The sequence below is a fragment of the Symphalangus syndactylus genome, chromosome 10, assembly GCF_028878055.3.
Source record: "Symphalangus syndactylus isolate Jambi chromosome 10, NHGRI_mSymSyn1-v2.1_pri, whole genome shotgun sequence".
Taxonomy (NCBI): Eukaryota; Metazoa; Chordata; class Mammalia; order Primates; family Hylobatidae; genus Symphalangus; species Symphalangus syndactylus.
In genome coordinates this window covers 24588448-24609210 of record NC_072432.2, presented here as the reverse complement: position 1 = coordinate 24609210, position 20763 = coordinate 24588448, and the positions used below count along the sequence as shown (strand labels likewise).

The 20763-nt window shown below is 35.6% G+C and overlaps 1 protein-coding gene across 1 annotated transcript in view; it reads right to left on the bottom strand.

Annotated features, from left to right (window-relative positions):
• The window catches only part of MALRD1 (MAM and LDL receptor class A domain containing 1), a 690246-nt gene that overhangs the window by 472073 nt on the left and 197410 nt on the right, over window positions 1–20763 (bottom strand). Inside the window, exon 19 of the mRNA XM_063611006.1 lies at window positions 6433–6520. Coding sequence (XP_063467076.1) covers window positions 6433–6520 — 88 coding nt within the window. The remainder of the gene's footprint in view (window positions 1–6432; window positions 6521–20763) is intronic.

The window sequence follows — 20763 nt, the reverse complement described above, 5'->3', positions numbered from 1 at the left end:
CATCATACTTCCTGATTTCAAATTATATTACAATGCTGTAGTAACCAAAACAGCATGGTACTTGCATAAAAGCAGAAACATGGACCAATGGAGCATAATAGAAAGCACAGAAATAAGCCCACACATATACAGTCAAGTAATCTATAAAAAAAAAGTGACAAGAATACACAATGGGAAAAAATAATCTCTTCAATGAGTGGTGTTAAATAAATGGATATCCACATGCAAAGCAACATGAAATTGGGCTCTTATCTTACATCATGTGCAAAAATCACAATGAGAGAAAGTATTTCCAAACCATATAACAGATAAGGAGTTAACATCAAACTACGTAAGAAACTTATACAACTCAACAGCAACAACAAACAAAACAAAAAACAACAAATAATCCAATTTTAAGAGGGGCAAAATACCTGAATAGACATTTTTTTCTAAAGAAGACATAGACAACAGGCTTATGAAAAGGCACTCATTATCAGTAATGATCAGGAAAATGCAAATCAAAACTACAATGAGATATTAACTCTCATCTGTTAGGATGTCTATTATCAAAAGTTAAAAGATAGCAAGTGTTGGTGAAAATGTGGAGAAAAGGCAACAGTTACACCTGTTGGTAGGAATGTAAATTGATACAGCCATTATGAAAAACAGTATGGAGGTGGCTCAAAAAATTTAAAATGTAACTATCCACATGATCCAGCAATCCCAGTTCTGGGTGTATATCTAGGGGCAATAAAATCACTCTTTCAAAGAGACATCTGGACTCCAGTGAACTCCCATGTTCATTGCAGCATGATTCACAATAGCCACAATAGGGAAACAACTTAACATGTATGGAGATAGAAGAATGGATAAAGAAAATATAACATATATGTACAATGGAACATTATGCAGCTTTTAAAAAAATCAAGAAATCTTGTCATTATGAAATTAGAATAATGCCATGTCTATTACACTAAGTGAAATAAGACAGACACAGAAAGCAAATACTGCATGATTGCACATATAATAGGAATCTAAAAGTTGAACTCACAGAACAGAGTAGAGAGGTAGTTAGCAGAGGTTGAGGGATGAAAGAAATGGAGATACGTTGGTAAGATGGTACAAATTTTCAGTTATCAGAAGAGTAAGTTCTGGTGACTATAGTCAACAGTAAGATATTGTACAGTTGAAATTTGCTGAGAGTAGATCTTAAGTGCTTTTTTTGTTGTTGTTGTTTTTGAGACAGAGTCTTGCTCTGTCACCCAGGCTGGAGTACAGTAGCATGATCTTGGCTCACTGCAACCTCCACCTACCAGTTTCAAGCAATTCTCCTGCCTCAGCCTCCTAAGTGGCTGGGATTACAAGTGTGTGCCACCATGCCCAGCCAACTTTTGTATTTTTAGTATAGAACACATTTCACCATGTTGACCAGGCTGGTGTTGAACTCCTGACCTCAGGTGATCTGCCCACCTCAGCTTCCCAAAGTGCTAGGATTACATGCATGAGCCACTGGGCCCGGCCAAGTTCTCTTACCACACACACACACACACACACACACACACACACACACACACACACAGAGGATGGGTAACTATATGAGGTTACAAATGTGTTAATTATTAATAGTTTGATTGTGGTAACTATTTCATAATACATAGACATGTCAAAATATCATATTGTACACCTTGACTATATACCCTTTTGCCAATTATATCTTAATAAAGTAGGAAAAATAAATTAACAATATTACAAAAGTATTGAAACAAATCAGGTATAATTCATAACTGAGAATGATTTGAAAATTAAATTAGAAAAAAGCTATAGCTCAGAGTATGAGAGAGAAGACTTGGAAGAGCAAATGATGATGTTTTAAGACAAAGTAAAAATAAACTAATTTAAGGGCATAAAAACTATTGGGGAATATTAATAACATTTTTGGTTTAATATTTCTTTTTCATTCAAGTCAACACTGTCTTGAATTAGAGTAATGGAAAAAACAGCAGGTCTGAGAAATATCTTGCGGTTGTAGTCAGTGGAATTTGCAACCAAAGAAGTTTAAGAAGACAATCAAAGACGACTGTGGAAATTCAAGCCCAGGTTGCTGGAGAACACTGCTTTCATTAAAATTACAAGGCAGGCATAAGGGGAAAAGGCTGATTTTGAAGTACCGAAGAAAAGTAAAATAAGCTACTGTTCAGTCATTTTCTATAAAATAAAAGTTGTAGGTAACATAGAAACTCACGTCTTGGGGATTAGGTCAACATTTTGGTTTGTGTGTATGTGACTTTGAGTTTTTATTTGTTTTGCTTTGTTTTATTGGCCAAGGAAGAAAAATGCTATCAACAAATAATCAGTTAATATTAAAAGGAAATCAATGCCCCTTAGTGAAGTTACAAGCGTGATTCTTACTTCAGATAACATGATGCTATGAAAAAAACAAAAATGACTGGAAAGCATCAAGAGTAACTTTTTTTTTTAAGTAGAGCCCAATTTTTATTTTTGTTTCATCTTATGGCAAGATTCCTTTATCAAATTCGTTTATCAAACCTATGGATTCAACAAGCCTTGTGGTTTTGACCCATAGTTTATTTTGTTATGAAGCCAATGCAAAAAACACAGCTCATACAGTTTTTAAAGTTTTTTTATTTTTCTTCCAAAACTTGAAACAGAAAATTGGGACCAACACTCAGTAACTGATATTTCGCATCTCTGCCTATGCTTCTAGCAGCTGTTTTACCTCCCCTTGGAATTGTGAGCCACAGAATGGATTCAGCCAGATAATTAGGGCAACAATAGTTTCAATGGTGACTCATGTTTCTTTTCTGTGTTCTTTTTTTGTTCTCTTCTGACTCTGAAGTCACAGTGATTCTCTCTAATCTCAGATTTGGGGGCAATGTGGGGAAAGCCCTCACCATTGAAATCAGACCAGCTTAGGTAAAATCACAATCCAGTCCTTAATTTTGTATTCTCATCCACGCTATTTATGCTCTTTAATTTTTCATATCTGTAAATTGGAGATTGTAGCCTCTTCCTTTCAGGTTTAGTGTGTTTGATGAGCCCTATAATACTAGTGGTGAACATTATGGTTCCAAGAAGCAGTGACTGCGTTCTGCCACTTTACAGCTACGTACCCTTGAGCAGGTTATCTCCTTTTCAATTTCCTCCATAAAATTAGTATAATAAAGGCATTAATCCTGCCCCACATATAACATCTATTCACCTATGATGGACCAGGCACTCGTCTAGACTCTTAAAACATTGTAAGATTAAGTAAGATAAAATACACATGAATGGCCAGTTGTAATATTGTCCCTACATATCACCTTTCTTTCTTGTAAAGATTTTCTATCTCCCCTACCCTTGCTGAGCTCCCTGTAGGTAGAAAATACTTCTCTGCCCCATTGTTAGAATCTGAACAATGGATAATGAACATGAACAGACACAATGAGATGTATACCATGTCCCAATTGAAATCTCAAATATGCTTTTTTTTCCATCCTCTACAAAATGTGTCAAATAGGGACTTGGTCTTTTAGCCACGGTCTCAGAGAGATAGGACCACGTGAAACAGAGATACATAGCTTAGAGCTACATAAAATTACACAGTTATGATTAATATCTATCAGTCTGTCTATCTATCTGTCAGTCTATCTATCTCTTTGCTCTTATTCTCTATGCCAACCCACACACTTGAGAGCAAGAAATACACGTAGTCATAAGCTACTGAGACTCAGCTTTCAACAAAAGCTGACTGACATATAATATAGTAACTGGCACATAGAAATACTTAATATTTTAGCAATAATGTTAAAACTAAAACTAAAATATATAATGAGAGTATATAAAACACCTAAAATTATTGACATTACCTACTTATCCATCCAACAAATATTTGTTGAGTACTAGTACGTGTCAAATACTGTTGTAGGTATTGGAGATTAAACAGTGAAGAGGTGATATACCTGCTTCCATGCAACTAACATCATTACGGGGGAAAATAGAAATTTAACTATAAGGGTGATAGGTGTTGTGGAGAAAAATAACATCAGGAATAGAAATAGAAAATGCCAGATAAGAAAGAAACTGCCTGTGTGTTGTGCTCAGAGGAGGCTTCCCTGAAGAAGAAACTCTGGCAGAGACCAGAAGGAAGTAAGCGAGGGAGTCAGATAGACATCTGTGGGAAACCTGTTCCAGCAACAGGGGAAAGCAGATGGAAAAGCCCTAACCATATGATATGGTTTGGCTGTGTCCCTACCCAAATCTCATCTTGAATTATAGCTCCCATAATTCCCAAATGTCATGGGAGGGACCCATTGAGAGGTAACTGAATCACGGGGCAGGTCTTTCCTACACTGTTCTTGTGAAAGTGAATAACTCTTACAAGATTTGATGGTTTTATAAAGGGGAGTTCCCCTGCACACACTCTCTTTGGCTATGCCATATAAGATGTGACTTTGCACCTCCTTCACACCTTCTGCCGTGATTGTGAGGCTTTCACAGCCACGTAGAACTGTGAGTCAGTTAAATCACCTTTCTTTATAAATTACCTAGGCTCGAGTATGTCTTTACTAGCAGTGTGAGAATGGACTAATACACCATAAATTGGCTGAAGTGCTCAAGTATTAGCTAAGAGGCCTTTGTAGTAGGGAAAAGTGAATGAAAGGTGAATTCAAGAGGTATAAGGGGTTAGTCATTTATTCCTTGGAAGCTATCATTAGTTTCAGATTTGCTCTCAATGAGATAGAAAGTCATAGGAAGATTCTGACAATAGAATAGCCTAATCTCATCTAAGTTTAAAAAGGAACATGTAGGCTGCTGTTTTCAGAATATAGCGCTCAAGGGTAGGACCAGATAGATCATTTAAAAAGCAATTGCAATAATCCATGCATAGACACTGGTTGCTTAGACCACGGGTAAAGTGGTGAGGGCAATGAGGAGTGGGTACTAAACCAAATTTGTTAGTATAAACCAGATTTGTTAATATGGAATAAGCAGCTAGACACAAACTGTCATTTGCTGAGATAGAGAGGTATACAGGAGTCACAGGATTGAGAGGCAACTGGTAATCAGGAATTCACTTTTAAGCATGGAGTGGTAAGGGTAAATTTGTTCAGTTCTGCCTCTTGTTTTACTGGCCTTCAAGAGGGGATTTGGCTGTCTCCAGAGTTCTGTGAAAACCATGACACAGAGTGGTGACACCAACCGATCCTGTTAGGATGCTGAGTGGTGGGTAGGATCAGAGCTGTGTCACACAGTTACAACTGAAAAGATTGGAATCAGCCCCATCCCCTGACTGTGCCTGGGATGGAGTTGGTGCTCCGCTGACCAATGAGGCTAAGATAATAGAGCAGGGATGGATGTTAAGTTTTCAGCAATTGAGAATGTTGTTGGGTCCCAGCCTCTGATCACTCCAGGAAGGAGATCATGTTCCCTCTTGTCGTGCACTCTAAGAGCTCTCAGTCTGAGTGCCAACCTCCATTAGTTTAATAACCAGTCTTCTTAGATCACTATGCACTTCTCAGAATGGGTTTCTCCTCATAACACTATTCAAGGCCTGGGTTGTGTTTATTTTAGGTTATTTTCTATCATTATCTTTTTTTTTTTTTTTTTTTTTTGAAACGGAGTCTCGCTCTTTCACCCAGGCTGGAGTACAGTGGTGCGATCTCCGCTCACTGCAAGCTCCGCCTCCCGGGTTCACGCCATTCTCCTGCCACAGCCTCTCCGAGTAGCTGGGACTACAGGCGTCCGCCACCATGCCCGGCTAATTTTTTGTATTTTTAGTAGAGACGGGGTTTCACCTTGGTCTCGATCTCCTGACCTCGTGATCCGCCCGCCTCGGCCTCCCAAAGTGCTGGGATTACAAGCGTGAGCCACCACGCCCGGCCCATTATCTTTAAGATGCCTTCTAGACACCCAGGTTAAGCTGTTGAGTAGGTAGTGAGTATATGAGTCTGGAGTTAGGTGAAAGTTTGAAAATTGACATATATCTGGAAAATATGTCATTTATGTCATTTTAATAGACATAAATCCATAATATAGTGAGGAAATGGTTGACAACAATTGTTAGAAATATTTGAAGTGCTTCCTGAGAGTAAACTGAGACATTAATAAAGTATCCAATGCAATGTAATTATAACGCAAATGTTTTGGTTATTGTAACTCCTTAAATATAATGGAATTACATTTTAACTTCAGACATGATTTTCTAGTATTTTGCATGTGATAAGACACAGACATAAGTGATTCAAACATCTTGACTATGTTTGACACTTTAAAACTAATTACTAGCAAGGATCTAAAAAAAATCTTTTCCAGAGTTAATAGATTTGAGAAAAAGAATAAAAGCAAGGTCATGTTGGAAACTTTGTAGAAATGAAATATTGATTTCCTTGGAAGTTTTCCAAGTAAACAGATTTAGAAATAACCCCAAATTGAAATGTTCTCTCTTACCAGGGTAGAGGGTGCAGTCCATGAATGACAGATCATCAATCGCAATATCTCCAGTGAAGCCATCTCCCACTGAAGCCTCCAACAATAACTAAAAAAATAAAAATAAGAAATGTTTATGTGGTAAAGGAAATTAAGTTATGGAATGGATTTAAGAGGAATTTAAAATTTACCCGAATATAACCTTCTGTGCCATTAAAAAATTACTTTGCAGTAGTCTCCATAAGTGGTCATCTTGCCTTGAATACTTCTAGTAACAGAAACCTCCATACTTCATTGAGCCTATTATACCCATGCAGCTCACTGCGTTTCTGATGAGTTTCCATTTTTGATCAGTATATTAGATTGATATCCACTGCCCTATAACTTTCAGCCATTAGTTCTAGATTTGTGTTGTTCTCTTCTGGTCCTTTAAGTATTTGAAGGCAAATAATTGTCCCCTGATCCCCCTGGGTCATCTGCTTCCCAAGTTAAACCTCCTCATCTTCCTGGATTTTCTACCAGAGTTGCTTGCTAGGATATACAGTTTTAAGGGCTTTAAAATGTTTCTCACATGACACTGATTCTGTAACACTCTATGAAATTGGCTAATTGTGATTACATCTCCTTCAGGGCCACATTAATCACAGTGAAGTCAGATGACATTTGTGCTGCTACAGGAGCTGCAGTTCCACCAAAACTTAGTAAAATACGAGATACCACATATAGACAAACCACTGTAGTATACGGTAGGTTGTGATTAGGGTTGAGATTTACTGTAACAGAATTAATCATGATGAATTATTTTAATACTTATGCAAATGTGTTGCATGCTTACTAGGAATCCCAGCAGAATTTAATAATAAAGAACTTCTAGCAAACTCAAACTTAGAAAAATACATTGTTTTCCCATTATTATATGAACATATGTTTTCATTTCATTTTCCCCACAAATGTTATATGTGGGAGTTGAAGTTTTACTTTTCAAGCCCTATCCTTCATTCAGTGTTACCAAATACATTATTTGTTGACATCCTCCTTGAGAAATAAAGTTTTAAAAGGTCAAATTGCTGACCTCAAACCTCTTAACACTTTTCCCCAACTTTCTACTTTTTCTTGAGGTCTACCAGGATTTTCTCCCTGATTTGTTACTAAGGAAATTAGTTAATTTGGGAAATGTTTCTGCATAGAACTAGTCCACCTGACATTGTTTGAACAACATTTAATGGTGTTATACAGGAAGTGTCCTGATGTTTTACAACGAGTCTCTCCAAACATAAAAATGAATCCTTTTTCCCTACCACCATCATGAGTGAAAGGCATTATAGGCAAAGAAAACAAAAATGTGTAAAGAATGTTTAGTCCTTAATCATAAAATTATTTTCAATAAACCTAAACTAGCAGACATAATTTGAAAGAACATACTACAGAAAAACGTATTCTGTTTTATTTTTAAAAACAGAGTTGGGTGAACAATTGGGGAAAAGGCACAAATATAAATAACTAATAAATGTCCTGTACCAATATATGTAAATCCCACTGCAATACAACACAGAACATGCTAACAAGTTGCTTAGAAGAAACAGCAAGAGAAAGAAGAAACTAGGGTAAATAAAAATAAATACTAGTGACTTGGCCTCACTCCTCATGATTATCATTATCTTATTAATGAGAAGGAATAGAAAATTGATATTAACATCCCACTTCATAGAGAGTGAGGTTGTTGTACATATAAGTAGCTGTAAACAAGCTTTAGGGATATATACACATTCATAGCTCCTTTCTGGTGTTTGGAGTCAATTGTTCCAAGACTTTTTACTGTCTTTATATAGTCACAAATTAAAGAATTGGCTATTTATGAAAATTTCAGACAAAATTCTGTAACCCAGAGAGGGCCATAACAGGTTAGAGAATGTGATTTGCTCAAGGCATTTTTCTTTTGGAGTTTACTTCACGTTGCATGAGGAGTATTTTAATATTGTTTCTATCTGCATTCAAAGCCAACGGGAAGACAGAAACAATCCAAGACAGAAGACAGTTGGGTTTGCTCTAATACATAATTAAATCATAATTTTTACCAAAATATCTTCAATTTGCTAACCTCTAAATGTTAGCATTCTTGAGAATTAATGAACAATAATTACAATTTGAGAAACTACCATTGTCCATTTGTATGATAGCCTCAATCTCTTTTGAATATTTAAGAAAAGCATTTTTAAAAGACTTTTTGATAATAATCACACTTCAGGAACAAAGTTACGACTGTTAAGGTTTAACCCTACTTTAACTCTGTATTTTGGTCTTGCAAAAAAGCTTGGTAAATTATTCTAAAATACTAGTCCTAAGAAAATGACCACCAAAAGAATAAACCCAAATGCCTCTATTATGAAAATGTCACTTTCATTTATGGTGTTTTTTTTTTTCCCAAGAACGAATAGAAGATTATCAAAACACAAGCATTATACATTGTATGTAAGATAGTATTGCTATTCTGGAAATTAGGGAAGCCGAATTTTACTCCTAAGTCCCATTGGTACCTTACGGAGTGCCTCAAAGGGCAAGTGAAAATCCAGTTTAGTTTAAATGACCTGCCTTATCTGTACAGATCAATTCTACTTATATTAGAACTATCATCGTCTTGGAAATGTTATGAAGTAAACCAGCTCATCCAAGCTGTTCTTTGCAGGGGCTGCCGCCTGCTGCATGTAAAGACAGACTGGCCTTGGCAACCACATTGGAACTTTGAGGCTTAAACATTAACGAGGCTCTAGCAACTTTCCTGAACTCAACCTTCTATACATTCAGGAAACTGAATGACTGACCAAAAATTTTAAATGATATAGAAACGATTGTCCTCACACACAAACACATGTTTTAGGCTCCATTAACCCATAAGAGAAATGGAATTAATTCAACCTGCTGCTTACTTTCACTTTAGCTATCATGTATTTGTAAAATATTACCCAATTCCAATATAACATATCAGTTTTTAATATAATGTATCTTCAGATACATTAAAAATTGGTATGTTTTATAAATATATTTTCAGATATATTATAAATTTATAAACTTTAAACAAGAATTTCTGTCTCAAATATAATGTATTTTATACGAAGATACATTACATTTGAGGCAGAAATCTTAGTTTAAAATTTATAAAAAGCACATATTCTATGTGGAGCAACTGGGACTCCAACGCATTCCTGATGACAATCCTAAATGGCACAGCCATATTAATACAACTAATTTGGCAGGTTCTTATAAAATTAAACATACACTTTCATATGAGATGGCAATGCACATGTAGGTATTTGTTTATTCAAGACAAATGAAGATGTGTCTAAACAAGAACCCATTAACAAGGTTTATACAGCCTTTGTTAATAATCTCCAAAAGCTCAAATCAACCCAAATATCTCCCAGCTGGTAAGCAGATAAGCAAATTTCAGTAGATTCATACAATAGAATACCACTCAGTAACAAAAAGGAACAATGATGTACGCAACAACAGCTGTGAACCTCCAAAGCATTATAGTAAGTGAAAGAAGCCAAACTCAAAAGCCTGTATCATTTGTCAACTCCTTTTATGCCATTATAGAAAAGTTAGAATTATTGGTGTATTAGACTACTCTCATGTTGCTATAAAGAACTGCCTGAGGGCGGATCACGAGGTCAGGAGATCGAGACGACAGTGAAACCCCGTCTCTACTAAAAATACAAAAAATTAGCCGGGCGTCGTGGCAGGCGCCTGCAGTCCCAGCTACTCGGAGAGGCTGAGGCAGGAGAATGGCGTGAACCTGGGAGGCGGAGCTTGCAGTGAGCCGACTGCGCCACCGTACTCCAGCCTGGGCGACAGAGCAAGACTCCGTCTCAAAAAAAAAAAAAAAAAAAAAAAAAAAGAACTGCCTAAGACTGGGTAATTTGCAAAGAAAAGAGGCTTAATTGACTCACAGTTCTGTAGGGCTGCGGAGGCCTCAAGACACTCCAGGGACTGTTGTGGGGTGGTGGGAGGGGGGAAGGACAGCATTAGGAGATATACCTAATGCTAAATGACAAGTTAATGGATGCAGCAAAACAACATGGCACATGGATACATATGTAACAAACCTGCACATTGTGCACATGTACCCTAAAACCTAAAGTATAATAATAATAATAAAAAAAGAAACTTACAGTCATGGCAAAAGGGGAAGATAACATGTCCTTCTTCACATGGTGACAGGAGAGAGAATGAGACCCAAGCAAAGGGTGAAACCCCTTATAAAACCATCAGATCTTGCTAGAACAGTATGGGGGAAACCACCCCCATATCTCCACCTGGTCCCACCCTTGACCCATGGTGATTTTTACAATTCAAGATGAGATTTGGGGGGGACACAGAGCCAAACCATATCAATTGGGAAAGAAATCAGATTTGCGTTGACAGGAGCTGGGGGTGTAAAAGAGGAGATTGACTGTATCAGGAAATGTAAGATTTGGGGGAATGGTGGAGATATACCCTATTTTGGTTGTGGTTGTTGCTTACACAACTGTATACAGTTGACTCTTAAACATTATGAGTTTGAACTGCCTTGGTCCACTTATGTGTGGCTTATTTTAAACCAAACACAATAAAAAGTACTGTGGCTGTGAAAGATGTGTATACAGAGGGCCAACATTTTGTTCCCAGTGCCGGACTTGAGTATGTGCTGATTTAGTTACATGGGGGCAGTCCTGGAGCTGATCCTCTGAATCCCAAAAGACAACTGTACATTTGTTGAAATTCATAGAACTGCTCACCTAAACAGGATAAAATTGACATATAAATTATACCTCAATAAACAAATACAAAGCATTTATTCTATACTTATTGCCACAAGTCATCAATGTGTCTATTACTTTCATGTCTTTTTCTCAATTGCTAATTTAATGTGTGGCATTTTATAACCGGCATATAGTAATCTCAGGAATCTCAATCCATTCTTCAATTCAGCTATGAACAATCTTCTCTTGCTATCCACTTATAATTTCCTAGAGGACAAATATTTATGCTCTCTCTTATACTTCTTAATGATACGCACTTATTTTTCAGTGGATTTTCCAATAATTAAAAATGCACAAACAGAATGAAAGGCATTACATAAAGGTTTCTTTTAGCCCATTTTAACACCTAAGGTGTTAAGTAAACTCTTATAAACACATTCAGACAACTATCTAATATTTCACCACATAACCTACAATTCTTGGGAGCTTTTAGAAAATCAGCTTAGAATTGCAAACTTTTTAGGCCAATACTGAGGGAAATATTTGCTGGATACAATATAAAAGGGTTTTTAAATCATGTTTGCAATTGTTTACATAACCCTGAAACCAATCTCTTTGAAATAAAACTTAGATTCGGCCTGACAAATTTTATGATTCTAACTCTGTGGCTGACTCTATCACATACACAAAACTGCAGAATAATTGGAGTTTTTCAATTACTATAGTAGACATATGAAAACCATTTATCATGAAACAAGGGTCATAAGTGCCATGTTAAAACTGTGTGAGAAACTAGGCAAAGGGATGGATAATAATAACATTGTGGTAACAATAGAGACAATATAAAATGCTGGGATAGATAAGTAGTCAAGAACTATAAGACGATTACTGATTAAAAAAATGATGTCTACCAATTCTGTGTTCTTATTTTGGGAAACAATATCATGACAAAATTTATGTTGATCTTTTGGCATTATATTGTATTTCTTCTTAGCTAATGTCTGGCTTATAGCTTGCTGAGAATTTTTGATTTAAAAAAGAAAAATGTGTGCCTACTTAGGCATTGTGCCAAGTGATTCCATGGTTATCAGGAAGAAATAAATTCATCCCCATCCTTGACTATCTCACCATTTACAATAGAGAAGACTAAATGGTGGCCCTTGGGCTGGACCCAGTCCATAACAGTTTAGTTTAACTCCATCAGTGCTCTTGAGTCAGATTGGTTGCCAATATTTTAAAAGTAGGATATCTCACAAGAAGACATTGCTCCTCAGCTGCTGCAGACACTAGTCCTCCCTATTATGCACCCACACCAAGGTTGTCAGTTGCCTTTCATTATTTTAAACTTCACCTACTTTACTAGTTCATTTTCACATTGCTGTAAAGAACTACGTGAGACTGGGTAATCTATAAAGAAAAGAGGTTTCATCGACTCACAGTTCCACAGCCTGTACAGGAAGCATGGCTTGGGAGGCCTCAGGAAACTTACAATCATGGCAGAAGGCAAAGGGAAGCCAGCATTTCCTACATGGCTGGAGTAGGAGGAAGACAATGAAGGGGAAAGGGGGAAAGTGCGACACACTTTTAAACAACCAGATCTCATGAGAACGCCCTCATTATCATGAAAACAGCAAGGGGAAATCCGCCCCCATGATCCAATCATTTCCCACCAGTCCTGCCCCCAACACTGGGAATTACAAATCAACATGAGATTTAAGTGGGGGACACAGAGCCAAACCATATCACCTACTTCTTTCAATTCATGTCCCCATGCCTGTTTCCCATAGTTATTTGGGTTTGCCATTCCTTGCGCAGTTCAAGTCAGAAAGTATGAAGGGCCTGAGATTTTACCCTACTTGGAAGCTAATGAGTTAATTTGCAACGATTTCATATATATACACTGATATAAGACACTAGATCCCTGATACAGAAAGACAGGAAAAAGCAACAGCCAGAGAAGTACCCTCCATTTCCACAGGGCAACATGAGGAGGCCTGGATGTTTACCTGCATGTGAGACAGTCACACCCATAGGAGAGGAATACAAAATGAGGAGGCTTTAGCTGGAATAGGCTGCTGGCATGTCTGCCCATTCTCCCCTCCAGAGAAAGAGAGCTGGCAAGAACAGCTTATTTTTACTCTGGAATGTAAGCAAATGTCTCAAGGTAAAGACCATTTAAATATGCCCTTTGCACAATGGCTGAACTGTGCCAAACAGAAGAAATCCATGGAGAATTATCTCCAAACAGGGCAGTTGGATGGTGCTACATGGTTAAAATATTTCATTTGTGGAAGCATTACGATCCCTTAATTCTTTTCTAATATATCTGCACATTGGAATGGTTAAATCAACTCAGTCTCCCCTCCCCTTATAACATCTCTCATTTTATACTCTTCTGAAGGAAGGAGTCTCATTTGTTAGAGTCTTCCAGATTTGACTACCCACCCGCTGCTTGCCCACAAAGCCTTTTCCCATCAAGGCCTCTGCTGTGTTGAGGGCAGGGAGTAAATAATAATAATAATATTAAAAGAGAAATCAAAAACGATTTAAGAAATTGGGCCATTCAAAACCTCAGACATGTTTTTTTTACTTACAGAGAATTATTTCTGCTAATCTTGTTGAGTGAAAGAGAATACACACGTTGAGAGAGAGATAGGTAGAGAGAGGGAGGATGTGGCGAGCTGATCTTTACTTTGGAATGTAAACTAATGTCTTACATTACACATATCATCACACATATCATCTCTAGGCATTCAAGTCATATGAGATTAATTTGCTTTTTGCGGTTTTTAAAGGATTCACAAACCACAAAGTTCATTACAGTTCCATTTTCCACTGTGTTTTTAGATGCACAAAAAAGGGCCAAAATTGGGGCACATTTTTGTTTTTGCCTCTAATATACAACAATGACTTCCTGAAACCTGCCTAAGTAAATTTTAAAAAGAATCAATGTTGGTCATCTTGAAATTAGTTTGCTACTTGAAACTCTGCACACTCACATGCTATTTTAAAGTATCCTCTGAGAACCCATATACCCTGTAACCCACTTAGCATTTCATATATTATGTGAATGAGGACTAATCATTCTCAGTTTTTCCAATCCTAAAAATTATATGGAACCTATTTGACTAAAGGTTACAAAGAAGGATTTAATTGAAAAAAAGTCTGGTTGATATTCAAGAAAAAAGTGAAGAAGGTTCAGAGCTATTGATTCAATTTTTCAGTTAATTGTGTTTTTATTATTTAAAAATGACATAAGGTATAATAAGATTTTAACAGAATACAATGTACTACTGTCCAATCAATAGGCTCACATATGCCAAAATTAAATTATTTAGGAAGCATAGTTTTAAAATTCTTAAATGTCATTTTTTTCCCATCAGACTAATTTTATCTTCCATACCATTAAAGGTAATATTTAAAGAAAAGAGCTGAACTCTAATTTATTATTTTAATATACAAGTCTTTCTATAAAAAATCATATGCCTTTCATTCTCTTTGTAAAAGGAGACACCAAATCCCAAATTTACCCCTATTTTTATGTTTCTATGTAGCAACTTAACACTGATGTAGACCTAAAGCAGAAATAAAAAGATAGATTTAAACCCTACTTAAACCTTAATTAACCCACATTTGTCTTTTGTTCCAGCTCAATGTCCCATATACCCACCCATTAGTTATTGTGAATTAGAAATTGTATCTGAAGTTCCAGGTTAGATGTTACTTCCTCAGAGAAGCCTTCCTTGACCACTCAAGCTGAGGCTATTTTCTTTTTATTTTTACAAACTTCTTACAGTTTATAATCACATAAGTATTCGTGCATTTAATGTTTGTCTTCTCTATGAGACTTTAAGGACAATCTCCAGAAGGGATGCTGAAGGACACAAGCGCTTCAAACACAGCATCCAGCACAGTAACTAGCACATTATAAGCTCTTAATCTATTTTAGAAAAAATGAAACTTCTCCTTTCAACTAAAACTGTTGGTGTTATGCTTGGTGCCATGCCATATCCCACCTGTTTTTAAATGACATACAATTATCAAAAAAAAAAAATGTGCCAAAGATACTAATTACGCTAATATTTCACACTACTATCTAAACTGCTGATAAATCCTGCATCCTTTTATTTTGAAACCGTGTCTTTCTCTTCCTTACATGGCCTAGTTCCTGGATTCCAATTTGATTTCTACCTACATTTATATAGTTTTGCCATGATTGTCCTCCTTTTTCCATTCCCCAACTTATGCCTGCATTTCCAAGTCCTTTCCTTCAATATTCAGTTATTTATCAAGCATCACTTTCTATCAGGAGTAATATCAATTTCATTTGTTAGATGAATTAAAAGAAATACATATACACACATACAGACATATATGTGTGTGCATATATATGTATATGTGCAGAGACATATATAACACATGTGTATATGTTTTAATTTATATTATATATCATGTAAATATTATATTTAATATAATACATAATATAAAATATAAAATTTATATTATAAAATAATATATAAATTAAAACATATACACATATATGATATACATGTACATCATACATGTTATATATGTGTATAATAGCTATTAGTTGTGGCCAGTCTTACAACATATTTTTTAAAATCTATCATTTTAATACTAAATGGGTCCATAGAGAACATTTAGAATCTAAAATTCTTAGTTCAGATTTGAATAAATGAGACCCACAAAATTTAAATAACTCATCCATAGGCCCATAGAAAGACCATTGCTTAAATGATGTCCAAATAGTCAAAGAGTCTAATTCTTGACTGGTTTAAAAAGTCCAAATGCTTCAAATTTTTACTTTCACGTTCTTTTTTACTAGGCTTCTTGCTTTTTTTACTGATCACATAGTCACCAATAGGTGTTAAATGACAGCGGAAGCTATACAAATAATACAAAACCAATTTAAACAGTTATTTATATTTAAACAACTATTACTTCTTACTATAAAATTGTAACATCTACCAAGTGGTTAGCACTATAATAATAATGTAACATTTTCTACATGTGTCACACTCTATTTTTTTTTTCATGGCACCTTAATATTCATTTTCTAACTGACTTTGGACCGTTACAAGAGTAACAAGTTCTGTATAATAAATGTTTTTCCAAAATAAACACTTTTTTCAATTTAGATTTTAAAATCTCATTTTAGTGAAAATAACACCTGCTTTTGAAACTGTTAGATTAAATTAAATTTGGCCTAAAGCTTCCTCCACAGTTATTAGGTCAGTACTTTGAATCCCTACATAGCAAACAGCAACCTTAGTATGTAAACAACCTGCAATCTAAGAGTATACTCTTGTAACCGAGTGTCTGCCAATCACAGCAACCAAACTTCAGCTCAAATGATTAAACCATGTTCATATAAAGCAAAGGCCTTAGCACACCATGCTCAAATAAGGCAAATGCTGAGCTCTAACCAATCAAGCTGTTTCTGTATGTCACTTCCTTTTTCTGTCTACAAATACTGCCTGCCCATGTTACTGGGTGGAGCTCTCTGAACTTCTCCTGGTTCTGAGTGTTGCCCAATTCATGAATCTTTCCTTGCTCAATTAAATTATGTTAAATTTAATGTGGGTAAAGTTTTTATTTTAACAAAATTAATGCTGTTAATAACATTTTCTTCTTTAAAAGTTAGTGTTTCATTTGAAATGTAACTTTACAGTTTTTTTTTGTCAAGTTCCTGTCCACTTTGTAATTGCTCTTCAAATTTGACTTCCTTGAAAATAAAAATATAATGTTAACGTTATCTTTTTTATTACTTACATGTGGAAATACTTTGGTGTCACCTAAGCCTCTGATTCCCAAAATGGTATTTGAGGGTATGTTGAACATTAACTGTGACATAACATGCACATTATAATGTAGTTTGGGGGTGGGGGAATTTAGCTCATCAAAATGTATAACAGACATTTCTCCTTACAATAAGGCTAATATATATAAAACAGACCTTACAAGACCAAAGAATCATAAGAACACAGGAATATTCATAAATGTTGCAAACCCTTTAACATAGAAACTAAACATCACTCCTTAACTGCTTGAAAAAAATAGATAATTTTAATTCTACAAATCTAGAGTAAAATCTCTTTGGTGGTTCATACCTTGGGAAGCCCTTGCAACCCAAGTTGTCCTTGAATATTTAAGAGATATTTCATTACTTATGTGATTTATTAATGCGATAAATGTTAAGAGAATATTTTTAATGAAGTAATTTAGTTTTTGAACATGTTGAGGGTCATTAATTTCTTAAGGCTTTTTCTTTTTGTATTTCTTTTTCAGTTTGTGAAGATGTGGCAGTAGTACAACCAACAAGCCTTTTGGCTTTTCTATTTAAAAAAATTCCATTTGCAAGAACTTTCTGGATCTTCAGTTCATGAGATCCTAGGCACTATGTAGACTAGCTGTGCAAATTAAGTATTTTTGATTATATATTTGGTCAAAGTTTTGCTGAACATCTTTCATCATAATTTCACTAAACCAGGTGGCAGCCTTTCTCACTATACACATTTGTATAATGGGATTTTTGATGGCAGTAAGCCACACAACTAAAGAGAAAAGACACACTGTTGTATAGAGCCACATATTCATATTAAGCTAAGTGATAGAGCATCCCTTTATATCAAACTGATGAAATTGTCTATCAGTGCTTTTCCCAAACTCATCAAGCATATTTTTGTACATACAAAAATAAAAATTAAGTATTCAATTATCACAAATTAGTATACTACTTTCCCTGAAAACTGGGAATTAGTTATCAAAACCGTTCTCATTGCATTAGCTGGCAGCTCAACAGGATGGTCCTTTATCTCAGTTATGCCTGGGGTAAATATTCAAGCAATCACCTCAGCTTCATCTGTCACAAGTTAAGCCTGAATTCTATTTTTTGTTCTTATACTCTGGTGTCCAGCCACTGCCCCAGGCTCCTATTTAAGAGGATGAGTTTGTCTCAAGCAGTGCCTCAAATCAGAAATCCCTTTAAAGCATTAGATCAGAAATTCCAGATCAAATTACATCCAGGCTTTTTCCCCTTCATGCCCAGGCATTTTACAGCAAAAGAAAATAAGCACTAGCACCTCTTGTCAGCCTCTTATAGTGTCTCCCCCTCTGGGTATATTCAGCTTGTGTCTGGTCTTCAGTGACCTGGACAGTATCCCCGGAACGTAACCATAAAACAAAATGCCAGTTACTTAATACAAAGTGAAAATATAACTCTACATGTATCTGAATATTTATGCTAGCTGGTTATCAAAATATGGTTATCAGGAAAGGAAATCTACTTGAACAAAATGAAGGATAGAAGTGTTTGCTAAGAAGATAAAGTAGAGGGAAAGAGGTCTGGAATATTCTATTGAGATAGTATCAGCAAACTAATACAGTCAGTTGTCTACCAACTACAAAGAGATACTGTATTGACACCCTCTCCTTTCTACTGAACTAAAAGCACAGATTAAATCTTCACCATTAACAAAAGCTCTTATTAACTGTTTGACACATCATCATTTTTTATAATTCAGCTACCTTCCACTGACTGCATTTAAGTTAGCATCTTTGTAATGAAATTTAAAGAGAGAATATAGGGTCCTTGATGCTATTTAGGAGATAAGCTAGAATGAATTGTCACATTTATTCATCTCAAGAAATTCATCTCAATAAGTTTTTAAAATATATTGTGACATTCAATAGCATGGCACTTACTTTACACATCATTTAACCTAATGTTTTCCCAATTTGTCTTTCTTTCCATCAGAACCATTAACAGCTTTTGCTAAAAATACAGATTCTTAGGATTCTCCTCTGGAGCTTTCAATATTGGTGTTTGTAGGGAATCTACATTTTTGTATAAGACTTTAGGTTTTCCTGATAATTAGGAAAATTTAAGAGCTACTAATCTAAGCTCTGTGTTAAAAACAAGTGGATTCCCAGGAATATAAAGTCCTTTGCCTGATAACTGAGATATTTTATAATTTTTCACACACATGCAAATAAAAGTCCTAGGAATATAAATTACTTGACCTGATAACTGAGATAATAGTGAATTATCAATTCCTTTTAAATCAAATTTCTATTCAACCATGCAATGTGGAAAGAATACAGTATGCATACATTTATTTATTTTATTGCTCAAAAGAAAATTTTTGCTATGTTTTCCCTAGTCTATTGAAGATTCAGTTTGTACCTTGTAGTCTGCTATAAAACCAGCTAAAGCCTACATAAAAAATCATTTGTAATTCAGATGAGCTTTTTATTTCTACTTCCTAAGAATCTATTCTGCTTTCTCTAGTTCCTCACATTACCCAGATTATAGTTAAAAATAATGCTGCATCTCATTGTGAACTCTCAGTGTATAAGCTCATGTGGAATCTAGGACTTCTTCAATGACAACATTTCAACATTGAAACAAAATTAATACTAGTGCAGTCTGAAATCCACTCAATACACAATTTATTTGTACCTGCTTTTCATCCCTTGGATTCTAAGAGGTATGCTCCAGCAATGCTGCAAGCTCACTGACAGAGTTCATGAGTTACTGTAACGTAATTTAACGTCATCTAAGATACTATTCTGACTTCTCTCTTGATGGTCTTAGTTCACTGGCCACCTATGGGAGGTGCAGAGAAGCAACCACCTGACAAGGACACCTGTATTTGCTCTTAATTTATACCCAAGGCTGGGATGTTTCATATGATAAACAGACCAAATGCAGAATTAGTCTATATGTGGTCTGGCAATTGATCTCTGCAACAATCAAACCTCAAAGACAATCAAACCTGAAATCTAAGCTACATATTAAATAGCTTGGTTTTTAGGTTGCATGTTGCACGTTGCTGTGTATGCTGCCTTCATAGAAAATGCAAGTAGCAAAGGCCATTTTTTAAAAGTCATTAGCCCTGGAGCTCCCCTAGTTTTGAATCACACAGAAATCAAATCTCACTAGACTTTTTTTTTTTTTTTTTTTTTTTGAAACAGAGTCTGGCTCCGTTGCCAAGGCTGGAGTGCAGGACATGATCTGGCTCACACCTCTGCCTCTTGGACTCAAGCCATCCTCCCACCTCAGTCTTGGAGTAGCTGGGACCACAGGCGTGTGCCACCACATCCAGCTAATATTTTTATTTTTGTACAAATGGGGTTTGTCATCTTTCCCAGGCTGGTCTCAAACTCCCAGACTCAAGCAATCCACCTGCCTTGAATTCCCAAAGTACTGGTTTTACAAGTGACAGCCACTGTTTCCAGCAACTAAACTTCTAAAAATCAATTTTAAATAAAATTATCTAAGCGTGCAAGGAAAGATAAGAAGCCTAAGGAACCAGTGAGTTGAAGAATAAATGCAGTTTAAATCATACATGTAAACAACATGATGTGATGTGGTAGGAATATCACCTAACATGCTTTATGAGTCAAAGGTCTTTTATTAGAAAACTGGATCTTAGTTTAGGATATCTGCAGATAGGAGTATGAAAAGTCTTATCATATTGATGATTAAAGTGCTTCCTTTGGCTAATTTTAAGGATAGGACATTTACTTTCATATAATTCACAGGAATATTAGAGCTAAAAATAAAACTTCCCTTCTCAAATCCTTACTT